The sequence below is a fragment of the Uloborus diversus genome, chromosome 1 (genome assembly GCF_026930045.1).
Source record: "Uloborus diversus isolate 005 chromosome 1, Udiv.v.3.1, whole genome shotgun sequence".
NCBI lineage: Eukaryota > Metazoa > Arthropoda > Arachnida > Araneae > Uloboridae > Uloborus > Uloborus diversus.
The window spans coordinates 67,875,030-67,887,549 of NC_072731.1; the positions used below are offsets into that span (position 1 = coordinate 67,875,030).

Consider the following 12,520-nt stretch of genomic DNA (forward strand, 5'->3'; position numbering starts at 1 on the left):
CCCTTTCTTTATCTTTACTAATAATAAAGCTGAAAGCCTCTCTGTCTGGATATCGGGATCTCTGTGACGCGCATAGCGCCTAAACCGTTCGGCCGAATTTCATGAAATTTGGCAAAGTTAGTTTGCAGCATGGGGATTTGCACCTCGAAGCGATTTTTCGAAAAGTCAATTTGTTCCTTTTTTATTCCAATCTTAAGAAAACTTTACCGAGCAAATTATCACCAGCGTGGAAGAGTAGTTACCAGCGTTATCATATCTTGGAATCGTAACATTGGCGAGCAAATGAACATAGCAAATTGGCGAGAAATTCGTCATCTATTATTTGTAAATATACAGGCGAACCAAACCAAATGACCTTTTAATTTTCAACAACGGGCAAAGCCGTGCGGGCACCACTAGTCTAAAATACAGACCAACAGTTTTCATTTACCAATAAAAATGTCCACAGATGGCGGCACTATACCTATTTTGTTAAGATGCTTACATAAACAACGAAGTGCTGCACAGACGATAAAAAAAGTGAGAATGGAAAAGATGACATTCCTCTCTTCAAACGTCTTGGAGAAGGAAAGTTGATAAGTAAACTCTTCATATATGAAATCTGTACCGAAAAATACTTCATTTCAACATTAACAGGGTACTGTTTGAATGATGCGTGAACTTTGCGTATGGATCTTCGTTGGATATTTCTTTCAGACGGTGACAGCGGAAATGAGTGCAGAGAATGTTGTTTCTAAAAAAAGCATTTCATCCCAATGGTATGAAGACTTTATCATAAATGGAATAACAGATAAATTTTATCAAACATGGATTTTATCAATATTGGCTTCATGTGTCATTGGTTTGAGTGGCGTAGTGCCTCTTGTGTTTGTTCCTTTTGATAGCGGTGCCAAACTCAATCAAAAAGGTGAGTATAGTGCTATTATTGTCATTAGCGATTTTTCTTTGGACTGAATCATGTTGCCTTTCTTCAAAAAAGGTTCCTCCTATAAAATTGATTTAAATCTTTCATCCTTTGCTAATTGAAGGTTCCGTAGATAATATATTATCCAAAATAAATGCATCGATTCTATAACTCTCTTAACAGATATTAATTGTCATTGTAATGACGGGATTTTGTGATGTATTATTTTTTATACCTAATTAATTCGCCTTATTTCATAAATCTGGTAGATTTTTTTTTCAGAAATAAAAAATGCATTTGATGTTTCATGATTCACATGATTAAGGTTTCTTGACATGCTTGTGTTTATCTTTCGATTCATTCAACTGAAGAAAAATAGATTGTAATAAGTGGCATCTTTTGTACCTTTCATTTTTTATCTGTATGAATGTTGAATATTATTTTTCTGATATGCAATCAAAATCGTAAACGTGTTTTTATCTTTTCATGATGTTATAATGTTCAACACTGTCTCCCTCGTTAAAACACATTCAATTGTTTCATAGTATATGCAAAAATACATAATTCGCATGTCAATATCAGGATACAGTTTGTAACTCACATGCTGCGTCAAAATTGTAATTTCAGTGAAAATTAGTTAATATTTATTTTTCTCTTCCAGTTTCAAGCAGGCTCGTCATTTAGGAGGAGTTGGGAGAGGGGGGCATCAACTGCCCTTCTAGCTTTGAAGGCTTAAGACTTTTTCATATAATTGGGAGTGGTTTTTGTTGTTTTCCGATAAGTTTTGCATTGAACGTACCCCCTTTGCACCCCCATCCCCCAGGAAACATACGAAATGACTGGTTTTGAGCATGATTTGTTTATTATTTTCAGCGTTGTTTTTAAACTCATTTTGGGGAGCCTATTTATTTCCCTCTTTCCCCCAGGGGAATATTAATGTTCAGTAAATATATTCACAAAGAATTATATCTGACTACTATACTTAATGAATGTTATCTTGCTAAGTTCGTCTCTTGGCTTTGGAAATAAGTTGCTATTTTTCATAAAATTAGCATTTATTAATTATTTGAGAAATAATTATTCATATCTCTTACTTCATCATCCTTTCTGCATACCTAGAAATTTTTTACTTGAAAATAATATTAATAAATTAATAATGATGAGTTAATACAAGGCAGGTCCTCAATTTTTTCCAGGAAGGGTCACAGGGTAGCGGCTGGTGCACCAAAAAAAAAGGGGGGGGGGGTCAAAAGAAGTGTGGGGGTTAGGGAGCGGGGCTCCTACAGCTGATTTTTTCTTTTATTTTTTTTGGTAAAATTGGGAAGTACTAGTGGTTTTTAATATTATTGATAAAATAACTTCTTAAAATGTGAATTATGGCATCAAAATCGGGATAGATGGCCACCGTTTACTTTCCATTTGCATTTTAAAGCTGAATTTTTCTGAAATAAGATGAGAAAACTGCATGTATATTTGGAATTTTTAGTTTTCGTGAAAAAAAAATCACAGTATAAAATTAATTTTTCAACAGATCCTTTTAATTCTGAAAAGTGAGGGGGCAAGGTCCTTTTAATTTTGAAAGCGAGGGGGCGGTCCCCCCCCCCCCCCCCGAGCCACGTACGAACCGCCTGTGAAGGGTATATGCTCAATGCAGACTATCGAAAAAAAGCAAAAACCACGCCTGCCCACATACTGGACCATTGACTTCTCAAAGTCAGGGAGGCTCAACTCCCCCCCCCCCCCAAATAACGAGCTTGCTAGAAGGGCATCGACAAGCGTTAAAACAAAGGGAGATAGTTTTTCCTACTCCTAGAAATTCTTCTGCACAGGTCCCGGTTTCATTGCATCGAAAAATTGAGAAAAGAAAAAAAAAATGGGGAAAAGTAGAAGTTCGTTAATTTCTAAAACTCTTTTTCAAAATTCTAAGCGGGGGGAGGGGGGAGAATAATATTAAAATAAAAATGAAAAAGTGGTTGCCGTTGTAGATATGTTTGAGGAATCAATTTACTTTTTGCTATTTAGCGCAATTTAAATTAATGGAATGACAATTTGATTCCCTTTTCCTCATCCACAATTCTGTTTCAGTCTTTTTTTCATTCCACCGTACAAATATTTTCATAATCCTATTATCATTAGCATGAACATATATATATATTTTTTTTAATTCTGAATGATTTGATTGGGGGAGGGGGAGGGAGAGGCCATCGCCGATCATCTTGTTCTTGAGATTGAAAAAAAAAAAGGGCAAACCAGAACATAATAGAGAGACAAACGACAGCGGGGGAAACAAACAAAAATCATGTGCACATTATGAATTTCAGGGTGGCGACAGATCAGGGAAATCAGGGAGATCAGGGAAAAGTCAGGGAACTTTATTAATCAGGGAAAAGTCAGGGAAATATCAGGGAATTTTGAAAAAATTACAAAAAATCAGGGAAAATTGATTTTATAAAGAAAATTTTTTTTTTACTTTATAAAATTAAGTACTCGAATTCCTTATGCATTTTCTGCCAATTATTTGTTAAAAAAAAGAGTAAAATTAATGAGGTGCGATTATACACTGCCGCATATTTGTGCATCTTTTTTCCTCAACGTCGAAGTATTGAATCTTACTTATTAACCACAGAATGAACTTCCTAAGATTGCTTCTGTGTCTGTTAGGTTGTTTATTTTACCTAGCTTGAAATTTCCTTTTACGCTTTCAATGCTATGTAAAATAAACAACCATACAGGCAAAGAGGATGCCTTCATTAATGCCTTAGCTCCTTTGCCTTTATTTCATTGTCTCGAAGTAATTAGCATAATGTAATCACGATTTCAAGAAGAAATCTTTGGTTTTTGAATTAATACTATAAAAGCTTAAGGGGACACTGGACCTTGAAAGCAAACTTTTTTAATTATTGATGGATTTGCATGAAATTTTAACCATATACTTTAAACACTAATACAAGCTTAATTATAAAATTTCATTAAAAAATTTCAATTAGAAGACCAATTATTTAAAAAAATTAACGATAATTAACAAAACTTTGAAAAGTCCCTTGCGTAATTAATTTGATTTCACAACACTGAAACTTATTTTATGTCATTCTCTATACTATAATAAATAAAACAAAACTCACAAAATTGTCCTCATATTCAAATTAATTCAAAAAAATACAAATTTGAAAAATTTGACAAAGATTTCTTCTTTTGAACGTCCAGTGTCCCCTTAAAAGTTATTACTTCTTCGCGTTTTTAATTTAATTGCTAAAATTGAACTTTCAATTAAAAAAAACTTTGTTTTTTGCCGTTATACAATTTGTTGTCACCGCAGATTATAAAGGTTTTCTTTTCTTCAGACTTAAGTGATTCTTTAATTTTACAACCAAATTGTATTCTTCTTTTATAAATTTTGAAATTAACTAATTGCTTTTTTTTCCTTGCATTTCAAAGTTGTTTGTTACAAAAGCAATCTAAGATTTTTTTTGTTACATACTGAAATCGTTTGGAATAGAGTTAACTTGTGTACTTAAGTAAATATCTTTATTTTTTTATTGTTAAAATGCGGTATTCATTCATTAAAACCTATGTTCTTGATTAGAGAAAAGCTGCCTAATGAATGGATGTCAAATTGTTTCATCTGTTTTGCATAAATATGTCAATTAGTTATACAAGAATGACTACATTACTTCTATTCTTTCACTATTACTTGTTATTCTTGCAACAATTATTATACTGTTCAAAAACTTAGTTCAAAGTAATTTAAATTACTTTTTAGTTCTATCATAAATACACATATGTTTTTAAGAGTAATTTTAAGTTTCTTAAAATTTTTATGCTAAGTGGTTTCTGGAAGTAAAGTATTTTTTTTTTTTTCTAATTTTCTCTAATCTTTCCATTTAGAAAAATTTAATATACTGTTTTGTAGGCTTTTTTTATCAAAAAAATTGACTTGATATGTTTTTTTTTAAAACCATTTTATTAAAAAAGTAGCATTTTTTAAAAATATATCTTTAGTTCCACAACTTTACACAACTTGAAACGTTTAAAATACTGCATTTTATACAAACATACAATGGATTTCAAGTAGAGCCAATAAAGAAAACCATTATTATTGGTAACGTAAATCAGGGAAATTTGGTGAACTTAATCAGGGAAATCAGGGAAAAATCAGGGAACTTTTTTTCACAGTTCCTGTCGCCACCCTGAATTTATAACTTCTCTTTGGCTGCTTTAAACTGAAGTAAACAGTCGAATGAATATAAATGTTTACTTTCGAGAAATCTTTTTTTCAGAACTCATACAAAAATATTCTTTTTTTGTATAAAATTTCTTAGTATAGAATTAGTATAGATTCAATATCAAATCTGAAAGAAAAATTATTATTTTATTTTATATATATATATATATATATATATATATATATATATATATATGCATAGATATGCATAGATATATTGCTGTTTAGCGAGATAATCTTTGTTTTCCATCAAGGAACTAAATATTCATTTTTCGTACGTCGGAATGATCGAAGACAAAACGTAATTAAAAAGTCTGCAAGAGTAGCTTCTCTTCTCACAGGAAGAAATTGAAAAATAAGGAAGAAATATACACTTTAATAAGTAAAATGTGTACAACATGTTAAGAAGGCCCAAAATTACAAAATAAATAAATAGATAAATAAATAAATAAAATAATTAAAAAAAAATAATAAAAAATAAAAATAAAATAAATGTAGACTCGTGTTTTGGAATCAGAAAGAACTTTTTTCCCAGTGCAAAAGGATGTAACTTGTGGATGCTAAGATAAGCCTCTGTATCCGACAAAAGTAGACGAGTATCCACGTAGGGAGAAAAAGGGTTGTTTCAAAATGTTTTGACCTATCTTTGAGGTTTGGGGGAAAATGTTGGGTGGCATTTTATGGGATGCACCATCGCGGGGGGGGGGGGGGGGGGTACACTCCTGCCTTTTGTATCTAACATTTGTACATTTTAGCTGTCAATTTCCGTTTTACTTTACACGAAGAGCTGTAAAGAAAACCCATGCATAACAAATCATTCCCGGTCAAGCAAAATGTTCAGGTCAAGCAACCAAGAGTGGATTAAAAGTCGAAGAAATCCCTGTTTAATAATAGGAGAACAAAGAAAGGGTTGAGGCTCCAGACTTCCGTCTCCTTATCAAAGAGGGCACTGAATAACAAAAAATCAGATTTCTATTCAATTCTTGCGTTTTACGGGTTGTTGTTATCTTTTTTGGATGATCAACGGTAAGACACGTCAAGTCCAAAAGCCTCTTCCTACGCTGTTTATCCTACGGACGTTGAACTGTTGAGTCTTCCCTTTTTTCTTAATCTTTTTTTTTTCGTGTCCGAATTTTTTTTTGTGTGTGTGTGTGCGATAAATCCAGAACTTATGATAAAAACTATGTAAAATGATTTGAGGTTCAAGGGCGCAGCTAGAATGTTTTTCGAGGAAAGAATGGTTTGGCTCTTAAAAGTGATTCACATACAACCACAAACCAAAATACAGTCGACCCTCGTTTTACGCGGTTTAAGATTTGAAACCTTTATTTTCTTTTACGCGGACGAATTTCTATTTTACGCGGATGCGGCAATGCAAACAGATAAAATTTTTCCCTCTTTCAAAATCTAAACTCCTAAGGATTGCATATTACGCGTAATCAACTGCATTTTGGTGTGCTAATAATCGAGCTTGGGCCACTGGAGACATTTTATGTGATTGGTTCCAAAGCTCTTTCCAGAAATAAAGTTGTTAAACTCACACAGTTCAGAACTCACTGGAAAAAGAGCTTTTAGGAGTAACAAAGGAGGCCAAAACCAACGAGGATACCGACGTCGGTGATGCACAACCAAAAACGTTCACATAGAAAAATTTGAGCCATTCCTAGACAATAGAAATGATCTTTCTGATTTGTTAGTGAAGGAAGTTTCTATCATGGAAATGACTCACGTGATCATGGATGAGTTAATGCTCTGCAAAGAATTACAAAAAAAAAAAAAAAATCTTAATGACTGCCAAAAGACTCTTTACAAACAGAACACGAAATTAATGTTGCATAATTTATGCATGTCGTGCATAAAAGTCGATATAAGTACGTATTAAACTTAGTCATTACTGGAATGAAGTATTTTGTTATCTACGGAACCAAACCCCTATTTTAACATTAGTATTAGGTCTCAATTTACGCGACGCCTTTCCTAGCATAATCGACGAGAGCTAAAATGCGTTATGTGCCTAACATTCTCCATTCCGTTAACGTCAGTTAAAATAGCCTAAAATTGCGTTTTTAAAGTAAATTTTTCAAAAGGACGGCTAATGTCTCTAAAAAATAACCTAAAATTGACTTCGGTGTTGAAACGGCACCTCAACCTCCCTTTTGCCTAACGCTTTCTAAAATTGCTATTTTTGATATCAATTTTGAAAATTTCTCGGGGGGAGGGGGGTGCTGACCACCTTCTCACTATCCTCTTCTAACAACACCAAAGATTGGCTAACATTGCATTTTTAAAGACTCTCGAAAAGAAAAAAAAAAAAAAAAATCATTTACAGGAGCAATCCTTCGATCGTCCACCTCCGTCCTTTTGTCATCAACCGAGAGCATAAAGGTGCTTTATAAAAAACGAAATATGTTTTTACAATAATATTTTTAATTCAATTACCTGTTTTCTCATGATAAATATTTGCTTGCTTTATTTCATTTGTATTTTCAGCTGGATCTACAGAAACAGCTGCCCCTTAATAATTTCATTTTCGTATTTTCTGCTTTTACGTAGATTTTACCTGTTTCTCTAATAGTGAGCAAACAAATAATCATGTTTTTGTAATGAAGGCATTTTGGCTTTCTCCAGTTAGAATGGCAATATTTCAGGTCCTTTTTTTTTCTTCAAGGATGTGACAGGCACTAAAGAACAGGGTGCCACCTGATTTTTACTTTCTTCTATATCTAATATATAGAAGAAAGTATTGATTTCGTGCAAATTTTCGAATTTTGATGAATTCGAATGTTTTAAGGTGTGCTGAGTTCATTTCGACCATTTTTGGAAAATGTCTGTCTGTGTGTGACTGCTCAAGTGTTTCGTGCAAACAGCGAACACACACAGGGTTATACAGGGCTGTTATACAGGGTGTCCGAAAAGTCCTTGACACATTTGAAAAATTCATAGAAAACCAACAAATTCTCCTATGAATTTGCGGTTTGCACCATAATGCTTCGTAGGTTTAAGAGTTTTTATGACATTGGGAAAAAAACTTTTAAATCGTTTTTGTTGACTTGGGAAAACGCAAAAAGGAATGAAAATTACTAAACGAAGAATTACAAGCATAGCAGATACTGACACCCTGACTGCGAAATGCCTTTATTCTTCTTTTTTTTCCCCCTTTTCATTTTTTTTACCGATGTCATAAAAACTCTTGAACCTGTGAAGTATTATGGTGCAAACCGCAAATTCATTCGAGAATTTATTGGTTTTCTATGAATTTTTTAAATGTGTCAAGGACTTTTTGGACACGCTGTATATCAGGACATTTTTAGTTTAGTTTGTAATTTTTTCGAACAGTTTGTAGTTAATTCCAACAAAAGAAACCAGAAACAAACTAGAGAGTAAACTACATAATGTCAGCTCCTAAAAATTTCAACGATCTTTTCGCTTCACTTTTCTTTATGCTTTATGTGACTGTAAAACATTCTTAACGTTTTATTTCATTTATCGTTTGTTTCTGGATTTTCTCATTATGTTCTTCTGAAGATGAAACTTAAATGAAAGACTTATTAGCACGCCAAGGGTATCATTAGTGCACCAAATACAATGAAGGCCGTGTTTTACGCTGCTGCATTGATTAAGATTTATTATTGTGACGAAGTAGGTACTTAGTAATATCATATGATGCAGTGGGAAGCAAAGGGACGTAAGTGGACTTGTTTTAAGTAAAACGCGTTCAAAGATAACAGCCTAGGTAGTCTTTCATTGATTTTTTTTCTCTCCAAATCATGCTGTACAGAAGCACCTACCAGGGCTACTAGTAATATTTCTTGCCTTAATACAGAGGAGAGGTTCACCTACTATTTGTACTGGTTATCTCTAAATTTTTTAATTTTGCCACTTACATCCCTTTGCCACTGCCTCATATGCTCTTGAAGCATTTCTTATGAGCAAATAGAGTTGCATAAACTGTTGTTACCAGTTCTCCCACGCCTGGGTTTTTGGATACTCATGCATATTGGCATGGGTTTTTTTTTTTCAGGAAAAGTGTCTTTTTCTGATGCGTTTTTCAAGTATTTTTCTTCATTTTGAAGAGAAATTTACTTTATTTATTCGAAATGGAAAGAAAAAAAAATTACAACAGTTGAGCTATTTTGGTCGCGCTAAGATGGTATAAAAATCTTCACGACTATTACAGCAATAGAATGCTAAATACAAAATCTACAGCGTTCGTGTAAACTAGTGGTGCGCAATCGATGGCAAAACGTAGATACTAACAATTAAAATTAAAAAAAAAAGTATTGGTACATCGACCAAAGCTCATTAATGTTTTAAAATATCGATCTAACGGATGTGCAGATTCTCTGTTTGAATAAAAATCACCCTGAAGATAACGAAGATGATCAGAACTTTCAAACGGTGAAGGTGGATGGAGCTGGATGTCCACGAACAGGATAAAATGTCAGATCATAAAATCCAGTCAATTTTTTATTGAAAAAAAAAAGTAGATCATGGGTTGTAAACCTAGGAGAAACTATTTGAGGAGCATCTATGGTGATTTTGAGGAGCATTTTGAAATTTTGTGGAGCAGCTCGGTATTTTGTATAAAAATCAATATAAAAAAAATTAAACCTCTTATCTAAAATTGTTTTTGAGCTTTTCCATTTTGAGCACTAGCATAAAAATAATTGTTTTTAAATTAATAAATAAACACTATCATACTTTGAGTATAGGGCAGTTCTCAAAAGGTGGGAACAAAAAAGTTAACTTTGAGCAATTTCAAGAATTTTCGAATTTGATATCAATTTTGCTTTTATTCTATAGTATGCATACCTAGAACACAATATATGAACATGAAAAGACAGCAGGTATTTGTAAAAATTGTTAATTAGCAAATTAAATTAGCAGTCTGTAGGTAACAGATTTTGGACATTGTTGTCCTGTAGGTAACGGATTTTGGACATCATCATGATGTAAGTTTCACCATTTTTGACAACTGTTAATCTGATTTTTAACTTTTCCAATGAAAATTTTATTTACTACTTTTTAAATTTTGCAATTTAATAATAAAGAGGATATTAATGAAATACTTGAATGGCTATACATGCTGCTCCTTACATATAATAAAGTTTTGGAATGATTTTGAAGAAATTGATGCAAGGTTAAAAAAAAGCTTCAAATTAAAAATAATACAATTGTAAAAAGTGACATCAGTTTTAATAATGACTATTTTTTCTAATGTCATAAAAATTAAAATGATGTCTAAAAAAATTATTGAAGAAAGAAATTCGTATTTCTATTTGGAGATCGTTAAATTATGTTTCCAAAAGAAAGAAGAGAAAAAAAAAGTTCGCCAAAACTGGTGCTACTGACGATTAACTACATTTGTCAAACTGGAATCCCCCTCTGGTAACCTTTAGCTTATCGTATACTGTGTTGTCGCCAACGGAGGTTTGCTTGGCGATTTTCGCGCAAAATGGCTTTCGTTCGATCATAACCAGCCATGTTTCTACTGTAATTTATGTATTGTTCACTGTGTAACGTATTAATTATGCAAAATACCAATGGATTAAAGAAGATAACATCATGAGAATCTTTTTTATTGATGTTAGAAGACAGTGGATTGTAAAAAAATTATAAATAAACGGACAGAATTATCGGCATCAAGATCGTAACGCCATTTGGACATCTTACATGTATGTTTAAGAAAAATTTTCTTCTAAGATACTGCATAAAAGCTTATGAAAACACTTTTAAACAATTAAAAACTGATTCTGAGGATCGATAAATATCTTTAAAACGAATACATCATATACTTAGTTCTCAAATAAACGCATTGTAAAGATCGTATCTTTTGGACATTCATCAAATTTAAAACTTACTTTTTTCTAAAATCGTTTACAAAGTAAATAATCTGTCTTTACTTTTGTTATTTGTGTAAAATATTAACAAAATATTATTCAGTGTAAGATTCATGCCTTTAATTTTTTTTGAAACGTATGGAAATAACTAAAAAAAATTTTTTTTTAATGGTACATTTGCTTAGTTAACGTTTTGGTATGTCCAAAATTGTACCATTTAGCAAAGAAAATATTTTTTAAGGGCATTTGAAGAGCTTTTTTTCCATAATTTATGTCAATTCTTGTCTCTATACAGCATTATAATTTACCTCAAAAATTTTAGAGTTAATTAAAATGAAAGTTATTTGGTGTTGAAGCTTCAAAGTTAAAGTCTGTGTTTGCTCCCACCTTTTGAAAACTGCCCTATAAGCTTCTTTAATTTCCCATACCTACATGCCTGTCATAATAAACTAACAAAATAAAGTTTTAAAAAACTTTACTTTTCTTAAAATCTCTCTTTGGTTAGTCTGGTCAGAATTAAGGCCAATCAAATCTTCTTTGCAGAGCTGCGGAGGCAACTCTGACTAAAAAAAAAGTGTGGATAATGTGAGCACATTCCTGTAATGGTAACTTTCATAGACAAAACCTTCGATTTGAAATTCGATAATTATGGCATTTAAAAAATGTTTTCTTATATTGCATTTTGAATATCGATTTTTTTTGAGCAATCACGATTGCTTATTGCTTTCATTTGACTGTCCTTGGCGTTACGGTTCCTTTTTCAGCTTGGACCAGGGCTGCAGCACCACCGTCCACCGGCGGCGGCGCGGCTGGTCCTGAGCACTGTCCACCGGAATCCACTTTTGCTGGGCGGTGGCGTCCATGTCCTACACACGCATGGTCATATACACCCCCCTACGTGTGCACGCCTTTACACACATACACACGCCTACGTGCACACACGTAAGCCTACACACACAACTATACATACGAAACCACCCAGGAGAAGGGACATGCTTGGGGGGGGGGAGCCGTTTCTAGAAACAATAATTCTAATCAGTAGGGTCTTGTCGCAACTCGTGATTGTGAAAAACATAATTTGAATTCAAAGTTTCGGAATTCAAATTAGAATTAATTGGGGGAAGTAGGTCACAGATTTTTTTTTTTTTTGTTTACATTTTAAATGCGGACTAGTAAAAATATCCGATTGAAAATCCCTGGTTTACAGAACCCTTATTTTATTCGGGTAACTTCGTAATTCCGGCTTTCCCTACTTTTTTTTTTCTTCTAAGAATTAACTAGCTCGGATTATTGGAGTTCTGTTCAATGGTTTTTATTCATTTAATAAATTAACAAAATTTCATTCGTTAGTAATGACTAAGTCAAATTAAATTTCTTATGATCATGAAAAAGTTCTGCTGCAAGTTTTCCTTCTGTACCAAAAATACATACGTAAATAGATAAATAAAAAATATATAAATAAAAAAGGGAGTGAAATCGATGCATTTCAGAATTAAGACTTATTAGAAAACTAGAAAGTCGTCCGTCAAGGTATTACGAGTGAAAATTGCTTCT

The 12,520-nt window shown here is 32.7% G+C and overlaps 1 protein-coding gene across 1 annotated transcript in view; it reads left to right on the forward strand.

The window, feature by feature from the left end:
* The first annotated feature begins 518 nt into the window (after window positions 1–518).
* LOC129230255 (zinc transporter ZIP13-like) overlaps window positions 519–12,520 on the forward strand; it is a 75,711-nt gene continuing 63,709 nt past the window's right edge. Inside the window, exon 1 of the mRNA XM_054864659.1 lies at window positions 519–907. Within this exon, the coding sequence (XP_054720634.1) occupies window positions 649–907 (259 nt within the window). The 5' untranslated portion in view covers window positions 519–648. The remainder of the gene's footprint in view (window positions 908–12,520) is intronic.